The sequence below is a fragment of the Haliotis asinina genome, chromosome 5, assembly GCF_037392515.1.
Source record: "Haliotis asinina isolate JCU_RB_2024 chromosome 5, JCU_Hal_asi_v2, whole genome shotgun sequence".
NCBI classification, from domain to species: Eukaryota; Metazoa; Mollusca; class Gastropoda; order Lepetellida; family Haliotidae; genus Haliotis; species Haliotis asinina.
The window spans coordinates 75809553-75832672 of record NC_090284.1 but is presented as its reverse complement, the minus strand read 5'-3'; the positions used below and the strand labels follow the sequence as shown (position 1 = coordinate 75832672).

The following is a 23120-nucleotide window of genomic DNA, read 5'->3' as shown; positions in this document are numbered from 1 at the left end:
GGTGACAAATTGACTCGGTTACTCTCAGACGCAAAACTGTGATTACTCTAAGACGCCAAACTGTGATTACTCTAAGACGCCAAACTGTGATTACCCTCAGACGCCAAACTGTGATTACGAAGTTGCACCAGGTTAAAATACAGAACTGTTACATAAGGACTTTCATTTTGTCAGTCGCCCTACCTATAGACCTAAGACTGTATGTTTGGCCTTCAAGCTAGGGTGGTTTATGCTCTAATGAACCCACAAACCAAGGATATTGTTTACGGCCTCTATATTTCGTTTTTGTATGTACCTCGCAGCATGCACACATAACTTATGCTTTTTCCTACTTCTGTCTTTGTTAATAGAGATAGGCTTTTGTTTTGAATGGCTAGCAACTCAAATGTGTTGTCAAACATACACATGTTCTCGGGATATTAGTAAAATACACTAAAACAGCCAACTGTATTCTTTTGCTGGTACTCAAGATTGTGATTTCTTGGCTTTGGAATAACTGAATAGACAGTAGATTTGCCTTGTCATTAGCCGGAATCTGTTTTGTATCACTGATTTGTACACTTATATGTGTCATCTCCGGAACAGATCTTTGAACAACCTACAATACAAACATTGTTTTTACAAGACCTTCCAGATGGGATCGTCGTCAAGAGACCTAACAACATTCCACTCTCCATACTCATAACCCTGCTTTAGACAACCTCACAACATCTCCGTACCTGTTTCCTTTAGTGATAGACAATTGAAACCTGTGTGTATGTCTTGGAAGGACATTGATGTTGGCACTGGCGAGATAGGCACCGGCTACACGAGCTGTGTGTATGTCTTGGAAGGACATTAATGTTGATACTGGCGAGATAGGCACCGGGTACACGAGCTGTGTGGTGGCCCAGTGTAGTCGTGGTGAAACAGCTCCCTCTGGCGGTTAAAAAGTGACGTGGATTTGGTCCATGTAACGATTTGCTGTAAGACTGATTTGAACCGCCACTAGCTCTGATATACCCGTGTAGGACATGCACCCTTACACTATAACACCATCTCTACAAAATCTGTCCACCTGTCGAACCAGTTCGGCGCAAGGAGGTGTAGTCGACGTCGATAGACACGCCAATCTCCCAGCCAACTGTTGCACGTCTAAACGCGATTCATCGCTGAACCAAACGTACCGTCAGTTCGTCAGGTTACATGCCTGTACCCTGTTGGACCATTGGACATGTCGTCGATGTCGTCAGCACAGGATAAATTTGGTTTGGCCTTTTGCAGTCGATGTCTCTTCTCATGTTTTCCGACACATTGCACGTGCATTACGTGGAGTAAAATCTGCATGCACTTGAAATGTATCGTATTCGTCTTTAAGACAAACGTGTATTAACACATTTTGTGATGCATTTGCGCGCACTACACTACAACCACTACATTATCAACGGGATTACAGCATAGAAACTGATTCAGTGACGATTGCTCTCAAAATATTATCAAAATGAACACTTTGAAACGCCTGTGTGTTTCATTTTATCTGTTTGCGAGAGTGCGTATAAAGTCAAAAGAGACATTTGGCAATATTCCAGCAATTACACTGCGGGGAACACCTGAAATGCATTTCACCTATTGTACGCATTTGGGGAATCAAACCGGGTCTTCAACGTGACGCGCGAACGCATTAAGCATTAGGCTTACCCACCGCACTATTTAGGAAGACTGTATGATGATGTATTGGTATAACTCTCCCTGGAACTGGTGTGGATGGCTTGGTACAGCATCATGCGGTCTGTCTATACTTTACGCATTTCACTAAAACATCGAGTTTTCACACGGTAACCCCTGGGTGCTTGCAACGTAGTATATATTGGAGCAAGCACACGTACACCCAATTCCCTGAGCGTTCCACGCACTCACTCACACTGCCAAAAGTATTTCAATTTTGTGTATGTTAGAGTTTGTCGGAAACAACACATTTTGACTGTAAACCAACACTATCAGGGTATGGTTATTCCGACCATATCATGGAACTTTGCGGTGAAATGTGCGTGTAGGTTCCCATGACTACCAAGGTATTCCAAGGCTCTTCCTCCGCCCAAGAAGAGACGCTGTGACGTAAATAGCTCTAGGGATCTAAAAATAGCACGATCGATACGGTGGGGGTTGGAACCAGCATAACACAACACGCGGAGTCACAATCACGTCACCCCCGGGATACTGAGCGCGAGGGGTTGTTGAAGAAGGGACAGAGCCCGGCCATAAGGGGTGAAGATTTCGGGTCCAACGACAGTTTTGAATGTAAAAGCTTCCATGTGTTCCCCATCTGAACACTGGGGTGACTGGTGGGGTTAAAATATACAACTTGGGAACATTTGATTCGGCTACCGACGGCGTGAGAGGGAATGCCAAACTTGGCACGGACATGTTGGTGAGTCGAAATCAACAACTTTTTTCCTGCAGTGGCTACATTTTTTCTCATACATTGACTGACAGTTTTGAAACATTTCCCTCGTACAATATCAATACATGTTTGCGATAAAAATAATGATTTTGGATGAAACAGGTTCAAGGTTCTTGTCATGTTTATGTTTACGTCACGAATGACTCGATTGTCAGTTAAGCTGTCCGTACTACTGCTGTCTAGCACAGTGACGAGTAATGAATGAGGCCTTGTAACAATGATCTACACACGAGGTATCACCAGCTACTGTCCGACACATTTGGTCAAGAGTCTGGACACATGGTAGAGCTACCTGTCAAGACCTGCTGGATGTTGGAATGTGAAGAATCCCTATGGCTTCCTCGCAATGGTCGTGGAGTACGGCACATGCGATAACTAGGGAACAGGTTCTTGTACATTCCACGGAACATGATATATGACCCGAGGCTAACTAATTATTCATATCGACAATGTATCTTCTTCCGTCGATCCATAACTGCGGCAATGTATACATGCATATCTTGCAGGCGGGCTCAGACAGTTAATTTGTGTATGTACCTGATGATACTTACCGCAGTTACAAGGGGTCGGTACAGCTATACAGTTGTACATAGCACTAACCACATACCAGGTCTTGTTTGCAACACCCGTGTAATATTACAGCGGGGTGCATTTAAGAACCACGATATAACATAGATCGGTCATCGAACTGGGACATCTGCTCCACGCAGCACAGACTTCGTTAATTAGACCTGTTATAGCAGAAAATGGTCCCCCTGGGTTGACTGGTTAAATACGATTATCACAGTCGATTTATAAGCAACCTCAGTTCACCTTTGAAACATGTGTCAGCCCAGATGGTATGACTGCCTTAAACCAATGCAGAAAGCGTACACCAACAACACAGACAATAACAATGCTCTATTGTGTGATGAAACATTTAAACAGTGCTAGAACATCGCTTTAACTTGGGATGATATTAAGGGTTCAAGACGAGTAATCACGGCTCTCACTGAAGAACACACTGTTTGCACTATAATCATCTCACGGATGTGTATGTTGTGTGCCTCTTAGATATTTAATTTGTACATAGTGCTAATGAAATAATCGATGACACACGATAAGGTTAATGTGATGCAGCTCAGTTACAGATTCCTTCAGCCGCATTTTTATCCGCGTGTGCGTGTGCGTGTATTTGTATGTGTATTGAACACATCTTTGTTCTCATCTCTATTGCTCACTCCTCATAGAGCAGTTATAGCTGAGACGCACATACTCTGTCAATGTCCAGGTGGGCAGTAAGATGCATTGTAACTGTGATTTGCACCCCAGGCAGCTGTGTTGCCTAAAGTTCCGTTGATTCCTGACAGCCGTTATTTCTTCTACCACGATGATTTATGGAGCACAGTCGTCTTTTAAAAGAGATATAGTAGTTGTGATGTCTGTGGGTTTTTTCTAGGTGCTGGGTGCACAAGACTAATAGGTAGACAGTTAGTCTGCCTCACAGTCCGTGAATTATATTATTTCCCCTGTACCCTAGTCCTCCCTCCCTCCTAGCAACGCTAATGCCCTAAATAAAGCAAGTCTAGATTTCCCCAGGTTCTGAATATCTAGTCTCCTTGGGGCTTCTTTTCAGTTTACATCGGTGTATTTGTTACTGTCAAAACTATATATATTCAGAGACTAATCATTAGAGTTGTAGACAGCTGGAAAGACGACGAGGGAAGAAAATCTGGTTCAGGATGTCTGCTATTGTTAACACGCTTTGTACCATTTCCGGTACATTGGATAACATCTTGCTTTCTAAAGTCATGGATGATCAGGAGAACCATGATATATCTAAAACGATACAACGATACAGTTGTAAGGAGCCAGCGCACAATAGCGAGGTATATCAGTCAAATTCGGGAGTGGGGCATGCATTTTCCAATAGCTCAACTTCACGACCTTCAGGAATGGTAACAGTTACTACTAGCTGCCTTCCGTTGTTTTCCTGAAGTAACGTTTGGTTCGGTATCTACGTGCAGGTATGCGGGTCCCAGTTTGGCGTATGTATGGAAACAATCACAGCTAGCTAAGCGAGACAGTATGTAAATGTAATTTTGCTGTACGCCTTGGCTAACACTTGGTACCATTTCCGTGATGAAACAGGAGTCAAATCACAATATATTATAAGGTATTTACATGATGGCATCTAATCTGCTACTGGCCCGTAGATGGCGGAAACAGTATATTTGTGTATAAAACACTTACATGTTGTAACAGAGTTTAAAAAGGGGGTGTTCACACACTGCACCCACATGGGTACAATGTGTGAAGACCATCTCTTGTGTCCCCCCCCCCCCCCCCCCCCCCCCCCCCCGAGAGATGGTCTTCACACACTGTACCCATGTCTTCGGCATGACGAATGAACGCCACACACCGCCCCAGTAGTATATACATGCATCACCACATGAACATCACTGCTGGCGAACCCGTGCCCTCACAACGTGTAGAGGCTGGATACCCTAGCTCCTAGCGCCTACTGCTGGGCGGGCCAGGGTCGGCATGCATACAGGTGAGCCGGTCCGTTCTTGCTCGTTTATTAACTGTTACAACTATATGCCATTATCAACCTGTCATCTCAGACAGTCTTTTCATGATCGTATCATTTGGTTACACCATATACGCAGGAATGTGTATTTTAAATCCGTGGGATGTGAATTGTAAAGTGGCTTCCTTCCAGTATCAGGTAGACATCTGTTGTGACGTTCCACTGGTCATTTTTGAACCAAGGATATTATTCATGATTGATACACCTTTGTTTTACTATCAATGATCACAAAATATCACATTTTTTAAAACGTCCAATGTATAATGGCGATAAATGTTTTCGAACCTGCAATCCTCTGCTCTAACACTAGGCTACGAAGGATCGCAGTGAAGAATGAGATCGTTTGTCGGTCTGAACCATGTGTACCTCACAAGACGGGCAGCGCACATGCAGGACACGGGTGCATTGCACGTACAAGGCAACGTGTTGGCTGCCAATCTGCATCCCGGTTGTCACCGGCTGTTCCATCATTTGCGGTTTGTGTCATCGATGTTGCTCTTCTTGGGGCGTATTGATGTTGATCGTTATATATTATTTTAAGAGATATTTTACGCAAAAACGGTTGATAGTCGGAGAAGCCACTCCTATTCGGGTTTACTAGACATAGTGAGCCTTAGAGTCAGGAACATCCCGACATCCCGAACATCGGACCGAAGTGTCCGAGGGGTGTTCCCAACTCTAAGGGTTCACAATGTCTAGTGACGTCTCATAGTCGTGGTTCCTCCTGTGTGTAACGTAGCGAGCGAAGGTTGTGCGCCGGTCTATTAAATATATACACATATGCTCTAGGATCAGTAATTGCATGTAGCCTGTCAGACAGACACAAAACACATATGTATGTCTCTGAGCCAGAGATTCCTTTACCTATAAAGCACGTCTACTGTATATTGACAAGGTTCATTGTCTACACATCGTGAAGACATTCTTTGGTCTATACCAGACGTCTACTGCATGCTGACAAGGTTCATTGTCTACAAGTCCTGAAGAGAATCCTTTGCCCATTTTCTATACATGAACAATAATTAGGAGTTTTGAACAGAATGTCGTACAATATGTTCAAATGCATTTCAGAGACTAAATGGGTCCAATAAATGTTGTTCATATCGGTATAGTTTGTAGAAGTGACTTCGCATACCTATTTATATGGTATTCATGTCGCCGCAACGTACATCTGATCTAAATATAGCTTGTGCAAGCATCGTCATTTACTTATGGTATTTCATAGAAGGATGTGTTTCCTTCTTCTCGTAATGCTTGATCAGATGGGCCGATATTTCCCACTCACACGCACACACACACGCACACACACACACACACACACACACACACACACACACACACACACACACACACACACACACACACGCACACACACATGCACACACACATGCACACACACATGCACACACACACGTGCACACATGAGTTGAGTTCGATACCTGAATGTTCGAAGAAAAGTTGGACTGAAGCCTGAAGGAAATCATTAGTAGACAAGCTGTTGTCTGGATATATGCCCTACACATAGCGCCGACAGATGCGCGTATACTTAATGTTAAATATAGTTCAGCGCATAAACAAATACGTACTCTCAACATGGATGTATTTCCATAAGCACCTAACTACTGTATCAGGTAATTCTTCAGTATTCCTTTGATAGCACATTTAGGTAGCACATCTAAACCATGTGCATCTATAGCTATATTCATAGAAACATTAGAATTGGTAGAAAGTCGCTATTTTATTCATAAAATATAATTAGAAAGCCTTGTTTATTAAGCGCTGTAAGAATACTATATACGCGAATTTCATGTTAAGAAAATTCGCGTTTGTAAAGGTTTCAGTTAACCGCTTGGATCTATACTAAAGAGTGAGTGAGGAGAATGTTTATCTCCAATATTTCAGCCATTCCACAATGTGCCATTTGCATGTGATCTGTTGACTGGATTCCGTTTCCGCTCTGAGGTAGTCTTCCTGAGTGGCGGGGTCATCGTGGATGCACACAAGACCATCCTGACTAGATGGCATCACATCAGTATTTCGGCAATTCAGTGATGTATCAAGACTTCAGTGGCGGTGTCAGGTTTGGAGACATCAAAAGGGACACCTTGATATATCCGTATAGAGAGTTTAAATCGTCACCATCAGCCGTGCACACCCACCCCTTGCATCGATCATTTTAAGGCATCTTTATTTTCCCCCTATGGCCACCTACTGCTGCCAGTTATTATAATGTCTGTCAGACAATCTGGAGTATTACTGACCCATTCGACCGTGTGTATTTACGAAAGGCCTGTTATATGTGTTCCGACATCCTACTGTTGAGGAATGTATTACCTACCCAGCGATTACTACTGCATCCCATCAGAGAAATATTAGATTAATAACAAAGGTGTGCCATCACGTCCTCCGCCCAGGTTCTTGTCATGAAGTACTCGTCGGTGGAACATTGGAGACTGATGGCGTAGTAGCCTGTCGAGCACGTGTTGCTCTGAAAAGTTTGGAGGAGTAGGCTATCTTCGCGTCTCCGCGTCCCAAAACTGACGGGTTCAGCCATAATCAATACCCAGCATCGTTTGACATTTTGGTTATACACCAGGAACAATATCAGTCGAAATTTGATCACTGGGAAATTAAAAATTTGGCTGCGGATGAGGATGGAGGCCTAGTTTAGGTGGAGGGATGCTGATCTGACCAGGGTAATCGATAGTCGTGGGAATCAAGTTCTTCCGACCATAGCAAATTGTACGGTGGTTCGATGACTTGTGTTCAACCGAATACTGGCGTTTTTGTAAATGGAGGGATCGGTTGTAGTTGAGTACATGGTGAAATTGCACATCTTCTCTGTGTCGGGTCAGCGGGACATGGGGATGGAAAAGATCCTCAGTGTAGTAACCAGCATGTTTCATTTCTAATCTTGCAATGATATTATTTGATTATTCTTAAAATTGTCTGAACACCCACTAACGCTCCCAATGTGTTGATACCGTAAACAAATCGTTTAACCAGTTAAACAGCATATATATAATGAATACTGAGTACTTCCGCCTATGAAGCAGAACCAGCTCTCCCTATGATCCAGTTGATGTTGACATGCAAGGCTGATGTTAGGAAGCTGTATGGGTATTTCAGTAATATCGCCCATTCAGGTGGCGTCTGTATGCAGTAGTCCCCACGATGTTCCCAGTAATATCGCCCATTCAGAGGGCGTCTGTATGCAGTAGTCCCTTCGATGTTCCCAGTAATATCGCCCATTCAGAGGGCGTCTGTATGCAGTAGTCCCTTCGATGTTCCCAGTAATATCGCCCATTCAGGTGGCGTCTGTATGCAGTAGTCCCCACGATGTTCCCAGTAATATCGCCCATTCAGGTGGCGTCTGTATGCAGTAGTCCCCACGATGTTCCCAGTAATATCGCCCATTCAGGTGGCGTCTGTATGCTGTAGTCCCCACGATGTTCCCAGTAATATCGCCCATTCAGGTGGTGTCTGTATGCAGTAGTCCCTTCGATGTTCCCAGTAATATCGCCCATTCAGGTGGTGTCTGTATGCAGTAGTCCCCACGATGTTCCCAGTAATATCGCCCATTCAGGTGGCGTCTGTATGCAGTAGTCCCCACGATGTTCCCAGTAATATCGCCCATTCAGGTGGCGTCTGTATGCAGTAGTCCCCACGATGTTCCCAGTAATATCGCCCATTCAGGTGGCGTCTGTATGCTGTAGTCCCCACGATGTTCCCAGTAATATCGCCCATTCAGGTGGTGTCTGTATGCAGTAGTCCCCACGATGTTCCCAGTAATATCGCCCATTCAGGTGGTGTCTGTATGCTGTAGTCCCCACGATGTTCCCAGTAATATCGCCCATTCAGGTGGCGTCTGTATGCAGTAGTCCCCACGATGTTCCCAGTAATATCGCCCATTCAGGTGGCGTCTGTATGCAGTAGTCCCCACGATGTTCCCAGTAATATCGCCCATTCAGGTGGCGTCTGTATGCTGTAGTCCCCACGATGTTCCCAGTAATATCGCCCATTCAGGTGGTGTCTGTATGCTGTAGTCCCCACGATGTTCCCAGTAATATCGCCCATTCAGGTGGTGTCTGTATGCTGTAGTCCCCACGATGTTCCCAGTAATATCGCCCATTCAGGTGGCGTCTGTATGCAGTAGTCCCCACGATGTTCCCAGTAATATCGCCCATTCAGGTGGCGTCTGTATGCTGTAGTCCCCACGATGTTCCCAGTAATATCGCCCATTCAGGTGGCGTCTGTATGCAGTAGTCCCTTCGATGTTCCCAGTAATATCGCCCATTCAGGTGGCGTCTGTATGCTGTAGTCCCCACGATGTTCCCAGTAATATCGCCCATTCAGGTGGCGTCTGTATGCTGTAGTCCCCACGATGTTCCCAGTAATATCGCCCATTCAGGTGGCGTCTGTATGCAGTAGTCCCCACGATGTTCCCAGTAATATCGCCCATTCAGGAGGCGTCTGTATGCTGTAGTCCCCACGATGTTCCCAGTAATATCGCCCATTCAGGTGGCGTCTGTATGCTGTAGTCCCCACGATGTTCCCAGTGAAACTTAAAGAATTCAGATGAACGCACCGTGAACGTGTTGTGATGATCCTTTGGTTCTAAACAGCCGCTGACTCCACACTAGCGTGATGGCAGGCATATTGTACTATACCCATTGTAATATTAACTATCATTAATATGATGAGTGGATCCATGTGCTCTTGATGATTATTCTCTAGGTCGGAATACTATGATATCTATCACAATGGCCGCACGACCTTTAATATCCTACCGGGTACCCTTTCACTGCCGTGAGAACGAGGACATACTTCAAACAATGTCACCAGTCCAACCAGACACCTTTCTTCATCTACATGTCACATCATGCTTTGTTTCTAAACAACCAGGCACCTTTCTTCATCTACATGTCACATCATGCTTTGTTTCTAAACAACCAGGCACCTTTCTTCATCTACATGTCACATCATGCTTTGGTTCTAAAAAACCAGGCACCTTTCTTCATCTACATGTCACATCATGCTTTGGTTCTAAAAAACCAGGCACCTTTCTTCATCTGCATGTCAAGCCATGCTTTGGTTCTAAACAGTCAGGCACCATTGGTCAAATACATGTGATGTCACGCTACGTGCCAGTCAAACTACCAAGGACCTATGCAGGATTTGTAAAGTCTAGCTACCCAGCACGGAATATCTCCGTTGTTTAACTACCGATGCCATTGTCATCACATACATTATAAAGTTACATTCTGATTGCATCTCAACTGTTGTAACGAATATTTTGAATAGTAAACGTAAATGTTTTCATCCGCAGATCCACAACTAGCGATACTATACTAGATGAATGTGGAAGATACGCAATCTATATCTTGGCTCTGAAACGTTCTAACATTTTATGTATATTGGTTGATGCTCATCTAAATGTGTCCGCGCTGCTATTCATCAAAAACCTATGAGATGTTAATGCATTTTGTTGATGCTGGAAATAAACAAATTGTCAACGTACATTAAAAAAAAAACCAAAAAAACATTGTGCCAACTGGATCTTAGATATACATGGACAGGACATGGAGTTTAAGATGTTACGGCTGTAAGAAAAGTAAGAGGAGCTACAGTTTCGATGTGGTTATTATGATCTCACGTATTTTTGAAAATCACGTCGAGTTACTGAGAACCAATCCTGCGAAATCTGTAACAGCGATAAATTCAAGATGAAAATCATGTTCTTCTGATCTGTCCACAGTATGCAGGTCTAAGGAGCCAAATGTCCCACTTGAGTAGATGTCCTGTCCCACATTTTAAACATTCTGTGTACCGACCTTAAGGGAAAATGTCCAGCTTCTTCAGAATATTGGTTCATGTATACGCCATGCACCGTTAACACGTAAACATGCTTGAACCAATCACTTAATATTATAAAAGTTTTACTTTAACTAAGGGTCACGGGGTTAGAGAGGATAACTATAAAGAATCACTGATACTAACGAGTTGGTGACAATGTTTTTGTCGGAAGGTCTTCTCAGTGGGACCGAGGTGAGGTACATGCTGTGTGCAAGTAGGTATGCTGCCACCCCAGGTGTTGATATGTGTGTGCAGCGACCATTATAGGCGTGCATCATTCCTTGTGCCTATCATTCATGCAACGATAATGTTTTATGTAATTAATGCTTAACTCAAGACTCTAATTGTTATCCTGTAAATATTCGCCTGACCACACGGTAATGTGTCAAACAAAGGCCCACTTGATTCACGATTCACTTGGCAGACACTGCCCAGGGCACTGTATCGGTCGAGCCTGCCTACATCCGAATATCTGGAGAGTTTTCTTATATCTGTATCTATGTATGCATCGGAGATATTGTGTTTTTCATAAATATTTTCATCATAAATAGTGTGTTTGCGACTACGTCAACATTGCATTATCACGAGCACCCCAGTAGGGCGTAGCAATGTCTCTATAATGGAATCGATGCTGTACAGCTGATGGTGGGTGACTGTAGGTCTGTTTCACTTTAATGACAGTCAGATTCATTTAATGAGGACCTGTGATGACGAGATTTCTGAGCTCATTACAGCGACAGACAGGGAAATGCCGCAATGTTATGAGGAACACGGAAATCAATAGCAAAGCAAGGAAGGAAACCTGTCATTTTGCCGTGATGAATATCCACTATCACACGTTAGAGAGGGGAAATACGTTTGCCACTTATGTTTATACGTGTGTATCATAGCATGATGATGCTAGACCCAGTTCATATCTTGAAGTCGTACGTCACCAAAGTCCATGAATATGGATGTCTTGTATTTTTATCGCCTGTGCCATTTTTATCATATAATGAACTGCTGGTTTCTATACAATATATCGATGTAGGAGTCTGGCTTAAATAGTAATTCTGATACGTCACTGTAGGGGCCCCTGATGCTGGAGGTGTGACTCAGGTCAAAGACGTGCACGAGCTGGATGATGTAGTTTCCTGTAAGGAACATCACATGTTGTAGACGTGTTACCTCCTGTAATGTGGAATGTTTACCTGTACAACCTACCTCTCCATACCTCGTTCCACCACACCATATCGTGAATTGTAAACACATGCTTTTCTTACGAACAAAATCCTATCACAATCTGAGCACAGAATACTTAGAATTAGTTATTTTTATGTTTAAACTAATAAAGTATTATGACTGTATACATTGTATTTGAGAAGTGATAAGATGTATGTTTTAAGGACTTTATCATGCAGGTTCCCGATATCAACACTGCAAGAGTGTCCCTGCCAAAGTGTTGCATTTCCAAGTGTGCCATTTTTTTCCGTATGTTATGATTCCAGCTTTGTCCTCTAGTTTCGATGCAAAAAAGCTATATTGGCAACGTAATAAACCAAACGTTGGCCTCCATGTGCCCAGGCTTCTTCACTCATTAACTTCTTGAACATAAATAAAAAAGAATAAGAGAGAAGGGTGGAAGTATTTTCATTCCTCCTGTTGGCACAGTTTCAAGGTAGATGGAACAAATAGGCTTATAAAATACTAAAGAGTAAGAATCCCGTTTCAAAACCGTTTAAAAACGTTACATACCGATATCGCTGTATCATACAGTGGCCAATGCTATTGAAAGAATTCCAAAACATTTGCCAAAGTTCAGTGGCATTTTCAATAATTATATAACGACACATATCTTGTTTGAAATACAAGGAAGCCCGGCAGTCATAGCACCATGTGGTGTGTATATTGGTCGGGATACCGTGTCATTACGGCGGGGAGAGAACGGGAACAACAACGACGGCTATCCAAAGACTGTAAGTTATCAGAGCAGAAACGTCAGATGCCATCTGATACATACTGTTAGACTCAGCGAGCCAGATAAACACTATAACAACTGATTTCTCACGCCAAGTCACAAAGGCCAACTTGGAAATCTGAATCAGTGGTTTGCAACATCAAATATTAATCGCTCCTCTACTGTGTTGTGGAATGTTTACCTGTCGACGATGAATGCTGGTTATAGTTAGTGTGTTACTTCCATATCCCACTGCCCTGAACGGTTTATTTGGCATCGATTCCAAATACACTCCACACACCAGTATAAAGACGAAAAGAAACCCCAGGAAAATAAAGATTTATTTCTCCCGCATAACCTGACGTAAACACCTTCTAATAATAGCACCGCATGCGCCGAACTTGCGAGCGATCTAAACAGCTTAGGGAAGAAAGCTGGCGAACCATTGGTTGGTCTGGCATGAAGCCAAAGAGGATGAGAGACGTGACTGGCGTTGGCTTGTCTGCCTACAGCACCAATACCTGTGTAAGGCTGTCGAGCCTGTCTCACGTACGATGATAACCTAAATGGGTTGTATTCCATGGTTTCTGGTTGTAAAGCATTACCTTGGCGAGAAACATGCTCATTATACTTGCTAGGATACGGAGGTTGGAGCACCTTTCTCCATGTCTATAAGGTAAACCCTTTTAACAGTCAGCTCTGAACGTTTATCAATTATGGCAATAGTCTACCGTACTGAGTATCAACATGGAATGGTGGAACTTTACTCGTAAGGGTTACCATTTGAGTTTACACGATGATGATGATGATGATGATGATGAAGATGAGGTTGTAGCAATTTACAAATGCTTTACCACTTACCTTCAGTATTTTCTACATTTAGAAGTACACCTAGTGTATGCACATGATCAGTTTGTGTTGTGCCGATGTTTACAGCACAACGGTATTGTGATGACTGAACTTGGTAGCCTTTATGAGAAACGAAATGCTGCAGTGTGTGTTGTTTAAACTTCCAACTTCAGCGTTACGGATCTTAACCTATTCCGCCCGTTATCGAAACCAACATGGCATATGTTATGAAATTCCATTGTGTATGTAACAGGTTTGGTACAGTTGAGATTGAAACGCTGGTAAATCAGCATTTTTGATATTCTTTATTGCCGCAATCATACCACATCATGTGATAGAACAGGACTTATTATGTCTCAGTGTTTGGGGACGAGAGCGTTTGTAAACGTGGCCATAAATATTGTGTCTGCGTGTGTGTGTGTCTGTGTGTGTGTGTGTGTGGCTGTCTGTCTGTCTGCCTCAATATCGACAAGTATGCCTTCCGTTGCTGTAACAATTACCTTAAATGTTTAATTCCAAGTGTATTTCAGGAGTATAATGCTACACTCTCTCTTTACCAACAATCTCTTTGCTAACTGGGGCTGTCTATAGGTCAGATCATTTTTAATGTCAGGAAATAGTTTCTTTAGCTTGCCTGCAGGCGTTTAGATGTTAGTGCCGTGTTTACGTGATCGTCTCTGAAGACCTATATCTGCAGGCGGGACGCTAGACTGTGTGGACGTTCGTCATAAGGAGCTTACTTTATCGTGTTAGCGGGAAAACTCGTCGAACCTTTCTTCAGTAATACACGTCAACTTAAGCAAGGAATCCTGCTTGGTTTTAAGGCAGTTATTTAGTGTGACAAGGCTGTTACGTTTCAGCTTAGTCGGCGGACAACATTCGCGTGGTACCTTTCAGACGTTACTGTGCGTTGCACGAAGGACACTTCTTACGTAGTACCCTTGACCTCTACGTCAACGGCGAAGAGGAGGTATATGTTACGTGAGAGGATGTTGTTGGTGTTTTGCCGTCCAAAAAAGAAATATTTCTTTTCAAAGGATTTGTGAAACTGACAGCTTTCATGCGTTTCTTGTCATATCGCGGTTCTAGGCACGGCTCTCGGCAGTACGACCTCAATGTCGAATATTATACTTTGCATGTGGTGTTGGAATGAAACGTGGAAATAACACCATCAATAGCTGATTGTTAACGAAGTGTTCACAAACGTATATATAACGTTATATAGTCTATCGGGCCGTAATAGGTCGTACAAATTTAATTAAAATGTTGTGGAAGTCATTCCTTCCACTATTGCATTTCGACATTGAGAGCAAGGTTAGCGCAGCATTATGTGGTGAGATTTCGTCTTGTGTTTCTGTTCACTATAGTCTTTAAGTATATCTCTTGGTGTCGATTTTATATAAATAATATGTAAGTCCTGAGCTTGTGTCAGTTTACACTATCTTTGTCATTTCTTAGATCCCTGAACCAATCTTCTTTGTCCAGTCTCAACAGACGTCTTTTATGTCTCTCGTTGAAGAATGCCCGTGAACGAGCCTAGCCCTATTGCGCGACAAGCCCGCGCTTTTACCGCTCAGCTACCTCACTGCTTATCATATCAGAAACTGCAAGGCAAAGTGAATAGAATATAGGCCAGCTTAGGGTCCAAAGACATATACCAAAGATACCTGTGTTAGGTAGGACGCCACGAGTTAACCATTTCTTGTTTCATGCTTGCCTTCACGTAGGAACGGATATTTGCGTGTAACATATCATGACACCTTCAGTAGGCTGTTGTCAATGGTATACGCCCCATTGGAAACGCAGCTTGGATAAACATGATGCATAGAATGTTACAATGAATCTATGTGTAGTGCTGCCATTCAGAATCCTCACTGTGTATGGATTATATCCCATAAAGCAATATGTTCATGCCGCACAGTCTGCTTCGTTTGAGGTATTAATGACCTGATATTCTAGAATACTGTTGCATTAGGTGAACTGCATCCGTTCATTTCCATACAGATGCCTTTAAAACGATAAAGTCCATGTTATTCCGGCCAAGCAATATGCTATTTTATTGGTGTTTTTATTTTATTTTATTTATTATTATTATTTTTTTTTGGTGTGGTATATGTGCAATATAATGTCCTGTTGTAGGATGACAGCATGTAGCCTGGCATCATATATGATATTGCCTCAAGTGATCCACTTTTCAGTGTTTGTTTATTATGCATTTTCATTACAATAGTAATAAATGTGTACATTTAACGTCAAAGCACATAATATGATGCGGTTGTGTTTGTGCTTTATATTTTTCGCCTAGAATAATGCTAGCTGAGGAAAGAACGTAATGTTATGTACGTAATGTTCTAAACAGACTCGCTGTTATAGATTGGTTTTGGAAGAGGGTACCCGTTATTTAGTGTTACCTCAGACGACCATCGTTTTAGCGTTTATTTGTAACGTTATGCAGATTGACAGGTGAGGGGAGTGACAGGGCTACGTATGGTCGAGATGTTGTCATCTGTGCAGTGTAACATGTGGGGCTGAACTCGCAACACGCCTCGTGTCCGGAGCTAGCAACACAGATCAATACATTATTCTACTCGAGTCAGTTGTGCTCAGTTGGTACACAGCACGTAAGGAAAGCGTCACTGTCATACTTGTTCCTCTGGTTGTGAGTAAGTACGTTGTTTGGGGGATTTGGTATGAGCAAACATATGCAATAACCGTGAGATACCTGTGACAGATACAATGTGAAGTTGACTGCCACGTTTCCAACACCGTGACGTGGTTGTAATACATGTAAATACCCTCTGGGGATACGGCAAACAACGACCCAGTGTGCGATGTCAACTACTTGTTTGACATCATGAATACAGCATAGATAAAAATGAACAATTAGATTATGTAATGTTATTTTGTCGAGGTTGGTTTTAGTAATCTGTTTTTGATGGAGTGGGTAATATCCCAGGCTTGGTACCTACATCTTTCGTTTTGTCCATTGAAGTCATTTATGTTTTAGGGTGTAAATAAATCAGACCTTTACATTTACATGAAGCCGATTGACTATATATCGTTACCTTTGTATGGAGTTTAACAACGGTGCCGCTTGAGGGACCTTAGTACTGTATTGTTAGAACTGGTACATGTACATGTTGACCGTTGTTTCTGTCTCGCGACAGGTGTGTCAATCCTGGCCCTTTTATCTCCTGATATTCGAACCGAGGATAACAGGTATCGTCAGTAGAATATCGACTACACGTGTATGGATCTTACTGTATTTTCCTTGACGCTGTGGCAATCATCATCTTACTAGTCGCACTAAGGTTTGTCTCAAATGACTGTTACCTGCATGACAAGTATATAGCGTTATGGCATACGTCATCACGCATAGGGTAAACTGAAACTTACAGAATACAAATCCACAAAGGTAAGCTAACGATATTAACCGAACTGATGTTGTCTTTACCTTAGTGCCAAGAGTATGTATGCATCTGAAACTATAAGAGAGTGTGGTAACAGTATCAGCCATCCCACCAATCCTACTAAACCACCAAATGAGAATGCAGATTAGACGTCTTTTGTGAGAAAAACGGCGTAACGCCATTCGGCGTAGGACTCATGTCTTCGTCTTATGTTTAAACATTGAGAACATGCATGACGTCAGTGATGTCGGAAGATACGTCTCTTCATCAGTATGAACGTTTCCCTAGACTGTAATAATCGTTCTTTATTTATGCTATAAGGCAAGAATAATCAATGGCCTTTAAATATAACGCACAAGGACTTTATTGGCATCAAGGAATCCTGGTGTAGTTTCAGACAAATATATTAAACCCATTTTTGTCAATCTGAGTTTAGAAATAGAAGCATGAATAATGAAGCTGATCAATATACAGGTATAGAAATACATATCTGAAAATAGTTTTCTAATGACATTTTGAAAATGCGTATCGTTATCCGATACTTTAGACAAACATGAATGTCCCAGCCACCATGTATCGTGAAGGTTGCGGTATGTGCCTGAAGAACCATCCTTCCACCTACACATGAGGCTAGCAAGTCATTACAAACATACAAGTGTGGGAGATGTCCGCTGAATGCAACCGGTGAACGAATCAGAGGACGTCAGTCAAAATAACTCATTTCCCACTACAATTATTGTCGTCACTCCAGATTAATTTGTTATTTCACGGAGGTGGTCGATGGAAGCAGGTAGATTTAGTCTGTCTGTACTGTCTATTATTGCCTTTTTCCACGTATGTACTAAGCTTTTTACAACTTTTCGTCGTCATTCGTTTACCGGAATTAACAAGTAAAGCGTTATGTTTCCCCTGACGGAAGACGGGGAGTCGTGGCAGAGGGTTTATGGATATATAAGCGGAAGCAATACGACAACACTGATAAGCAGGAATTGTCTGATGGGAGACAGTTGTTGGAAAGGAAGGACAGTGCCTGTTGCCCATGAAATGAATTATGTGAAACAGTACTTCTAATGTCTAACCGTCTAACATGTAGCGAATCTGGGACGGTAGAATGTTTAAAGTAGTCATCGACGTTAGACGTAAAACAGTGACCACTATTCATAGCCAGTGGTCTAACCTGGGAGTAGTTATCGTCAGGCCACCTACATTAACGGTCAAATCAGATATGTATGTTCCCATGGTGCCTTGTGTGGTGATCTACCTTCAATTACTGGCGATCTTTAGCCTGTTCTTTTATACTGTATTGCACATATAATTATATTAGTTTTAACTTTCTACGCTAGTTTTAATGCTAATTGTGATATTCTAGTTGTTTTACTGTCCTTTTTATAATTCACATATCTTCCATTTCAGTGTTAAATGATATGACTGAAATATTGCCGATGTGACGTTAAATATTTACTCACTCACTCACTCTCACTCACTCACTCACTCAAATCAGATATGATGATGATAACGATGTTCCCTCTTTGTTTCAGCATCGGATTATGGAGTCCAGACACAAAGTGAAGATGATTCTGGTGTGAGCGGCTCGGCGTCCCATGTGCCATGGAAACTTTAGACAAGATGGAGAGGTCCCCTCGCAGCAGCACCTCCGATAACCTCCAGCAACTCAGTCTGAAGGAGCATTACGAGATTCTCCGTGAGTTGGGTCGCGGCACGTACGGAAAGGTTGTCCTTGCTAAATGTCGGGAAACCGACACCAAAGTTTCCCTGAAAATACTTCCAAAGTGTAGCACAAAGTTGCGTGATTTCCAGAGAGAGTTCCACTTCAGCTACTTCCTCTCCCCTCATAGCAACATCGTCGACACATACAATGTTGCATTTGAAACAAGAACATCCTACGTTTTCGCGCAGGAATACGCCCCCCTGGGCGACCTGTTTGATGCTATACCTCCGCAAATAGGGATGGATGATGGTGCCTCGAAATGTATCATTAAGCAAGTCGCTTCTGCCTTGGATTTCATGCACAGCAAACAACTAGTCCATCGAGACATTAAACCTGAAAATGTTCTCCTCTTTAACCGAGACTTTAGTAAAGTGAAACTGATGGACTTTGGGATGACACGGAAGGATGGTACGGTCATACGTAAGACGAACGGTAGCATCCCCTACACGCCTCCCGAAATATGCGAAGCGGTCAGAAACGAAAGCATTAAAGTCAGCAGCAGTGGAGATGTCTGGGCCTTCGGTGTTCTGTTATTTTGTATGTTGACTGGTAACTTTCCATGGGAAAATGCAGATATTGGAGACATGTACTTCAACGAGTTCGTCTTGTGGCAGAGACGAAAAACGACAAAAATTCCATCCCAGTGGAGACGATTTACTCCCCGTCTCCTCAGATTCTTCCGCAAAATACTGGACATTAAGCCTGAGCGTCGGTGCTCTGTGAAGGAGATATTTAAATACGTGAGTGACGAGTGGATGATCCCAGCTCGAGCAGGTCCAAGTAGCGAGGATGAGGGTGAGTGCAGCTCGGACACGGACCACATGGAAGAACTCAGCCATCTTCTCCAGGACCATGGTATTGAAACTAAAGTGGATAAAAGACTTCGAGAGAGAAGGATTTCTGAATGGCTACTAGCATTATGACTAGATCGAGGAACCTTCTCACCACGAACCATACTGTGCAATGTAACGTCAGCAACGTTTTATATCCTGAGACATGTGTTCCTCCCGCTAGTTCTGCTGCTGGGCGGAGCGGTGTTCATGGCCATCATCATTGTGTATTGTGATACTGTTACTTCTATTGTCTGGGTGTAGGTTTACTGCCAAGAGAAGTCCAAGACAGAACACGCCATTAATTCTGTTCTTCCTAATGAAGGTTTGGGAACAAATATTCATAATTCACATGTCAAACATTCAACCATGAACACGTTGTGATGAGTATTATCATATGTTTCTATGACATAATTGTAGTTAATGAAAACAACCGAATGCTTACTTTACCAAGCATTTCAAGGATTAAGATCACTTATTAGTAAATGAGGAAAATATCTCCCACCCAAGTGAAATGTTCACTTCAGTCCTCCACGTTCACGTTTTCGATTTGGAATTTTGCGATACTTTACATCCGTATTTTGTCGACCATCTTCCAAAAGAACTTGGTGCCTCGAAGGATCACAATGACCTCAAATGAATTTTATTCAACAAGTCGTCCAAATCTTGCTGCCATTTTTAAAACCATGTTTTATACGTAACTATACTAACGATAGTAGGTGCGTTTTACTAGTCCATGAACTGTACATAAAGTTGAAGTGGAAAGTTTCATACAGTGTTGCCTATTGTTCAAATGATGCTGTAGAAGTGACACAGTCCCTCTAGTATGTCTTGTAATATGCTGTTGAAGCCAAAGTCCCTCTATGCGTCCCCGGTACAAGAGCAATAAACGTCCTTGATGCAATCTGGACAACTTAAATTTGCATTTATACGATATGCAAAGCCACTCTTTGAGCATACATACTCGTGTCCTTATGTTAATTCAATATGTGCAATATGTGTATTGTTTGTATGAGCGAATGTTGAGATGTATTGTGCGACGCAATGTAAAATATTCTGAAATCATGCATAGTTGTTGTTAATCGACGGGGAGTCATTGATATCTACAAATGGTGCCGTATAAAGTACGCTTTCAGCACACATTAATCATCCGTGATGACGGTCTTGGCTAAACCTGTATTTTGGATGGCTCTTGGCCATCTGTAAACCTCATTAGGGCTCGGTGGCGCGTTGATGTGTTGAGGAAAGCATCTCCTCTCTCTCATAAAATGGTTGTTACTCAAAACACATCTGAGTAAAGGTGAAGTTATGGCCTTTAATCGCTTACTCTGAATGGAAATTTAGAAGACGTGAAAATCGCGTTAATAATTCATCAAAGGTACATCACTTTCAGGTTTACCTTTGGCGCTAATATAATAGCAGTTATTGCGCAGAAAACTATGGGATTCAGAAAGGAGTGATGTACTTATCGCCAATCCCGGCGCCAAACCGTACGTTGGGGCACAACGAACACAAATAGAATTAAAGTCCGTCCGATGAGACCTTCAGTCGAAGCAGAACTGAATGGGTTGATCAGTAGTGATGATAAGCTTAAATATCGCTTGTAAGAAGAGGGATATTTCTGCAGTTCTCCAGCGAGGGACACACCATTCGTGTCCAGCAAACATTCAACTGGACTGAAAGATGTTTCCGTCACATTGACATTCCAGTTTCCTGCTGTCTGCTACAGCCAGAACCAGCAGCCCAGAACACGTGCTATGGTGTGTTGACAGGGCTTGAAAAGCCTTGGGCATTGCTACGAATAAAAGCAGGAATTCTCTCCTTGGAAGGTTACAGTATCGGATGTACGGAAGCAGCATGTCAGGGATACATGCGCTGTTGTGATGCCATCGTAGTTCGCTTGAGACATAGACGTGTAATGTTTGATGACGGGACACTGTCGTGCAGCTGTAGACACTTGAACACGTAATGACTGATGTATTATTAATGTTGAGCGGTTCTTGACACCCAGACATATAATGATTGATGTTGAGATATTGGTGGACTGCACTGGACACACAGACACTGACTGGTTAATGTTTGGACATTACTGACTGTCCCTCGACACGTAGACACGTAATGACTGGCGGTGAGACATCAGTGCCAGTGGGCACATTTACGCGTCGTGAATGATGCTGGACGAATGCTAGGTGGATCAAGCTACGCTGACAGGTAATGATTAATTTGAGGACATTGTTGAACGGTCTAGGACACGTAGCCACATAATGATTGATTCTGGGACAGTGTTGAAGGTCTAGGACACGCAGCCACATAATGATTGATCTGAGGACATTGTTGAACAGTCTAGGACACACAGCCACGTAATGATTGATTTGGGGACATTGTTGAACAGTCTAGGACACACAGCCACGTAATGATTGATTTGGGGACATTGTTGAACAGTCTAGGACACACAGCCACGTAAGGATTTATAATAGGACAAATAGGGTAGGGACAAACACCTTCTGACTGTTTTACGGCTTACAGGTTAAACTTGTGTAATAACTTGCGGATTTTCTTGAAGTCTTTCAAGTGTTTTTCTTTGTCACCAAAATTGATGGTAGACAATTTTTTTCAAGCAAATAGTGGGTTGCTGACAGAACGGTAATCACTAATATCCAAGACCATCATGACAGAATACATACATCGGGATGACTGCAGCAAAGACAAGAGTGATACCACCGATGTAAAGTAGAGGTCACAAGCTTACCATGGCACCTTTACGTAGGATCACGTTTTCATTGATAATCATGTTCTGCGATACATTCGAAACATCGTTAATATACAACCGAATGCACGCATGCATACGATTCCGGGGAATATGGTCGATATCGAAATATTTGTTCAGCTGTTAATCATAGAACACAGACGGTAAACTAGCTAGAGTGCTAGAGGAGTGAACACAACGTTTCGATCCCTCGCCTTGCCAAAATATCGTAGTGCGAAGGATTAGCTCATTACACGAAAATGAAACGCACTAATAAGATCCTCCTGGAGGTTTGAGAACGGAAGCATGACGGTGTAATAACATTCATATCTGTAGCTGGGTCTGGTGTACCAGTTTCTCATCGGCACTGTTGTCTCACTCGTATGAAACATATTACACACAATGCATGAATAGCACATGTCGCACAATCAGAACAATAAGTACAGTACTCAGCAGGTTAACACGCCCAGATGCTGCTATTCACGGAGGCAGTATCACAGGCCGTTTGACAGAGGGATGTAGTGTGTACGTTCAGGTTTACACAGCTAGCGTCAATATTCCACTTGTGAGTGGCGGGGGCACCAGAGTAATACTATACAACGTACTCTGATGAGCAGTACATCATATTCAGAGGAGGCAGGATTCTTACCCGTCCCTCTAAACGTGCGCCCGACGTGTAGCAACATCAAATTATTAAGGCTTGTTGTACAATTAACGTTTGTATTATAAAACTTCAATATAAGGGTCTAATA

General features: G+C 42.7%; 1 protein-coding gene across 2 annotated transcripts; it reads left to right on the top strand.

The window, feature by feature from the left end:
- Positions 1-2153: 2153 nt before the first annotated feature.
- On the top strand, positions 2154-20688 carry LOC137285285 (serine/threonine-protein kinase SBK1-like). 2 transcript variants are annotated; one of them, XM_067817614.1, is made up of 2 exons: positions 2154-2407; positions 18602-20688. In XM_067817614.1, the coding sequence occupies exon 2, from the start codon at positions 18672-18674 to the stop codon at positions 19713-19715; it is 1044 nt and encodes a 347-aa protein (XP_067673715.1). In that variant the 5' UTR covers positions 2154-2407; positions 18602-18671; the 3' UTR covers positions 19716-20688. The 2 variants fall into 2 exon arrangements, with proteins under 2 accessions (XP_067673715.1, XP_067673716.1); XM_067817615.1 differs by lacking the exon at positions 2154-2407 and adding an exon at positions 13285-13480.
- Positions 20689-23120: the final 2432 nt, after the last annotated feature.

What these genes read in the sequence shown, in the direction of transcription:
- LOC137285285 (XM_067817614.1), top strand. Translation starts at nt 18,672, where the DNA reads ATGGAAACTTTAGACAAGATGGAGAGGTCCCCTCGCAGCAGCACCTCC.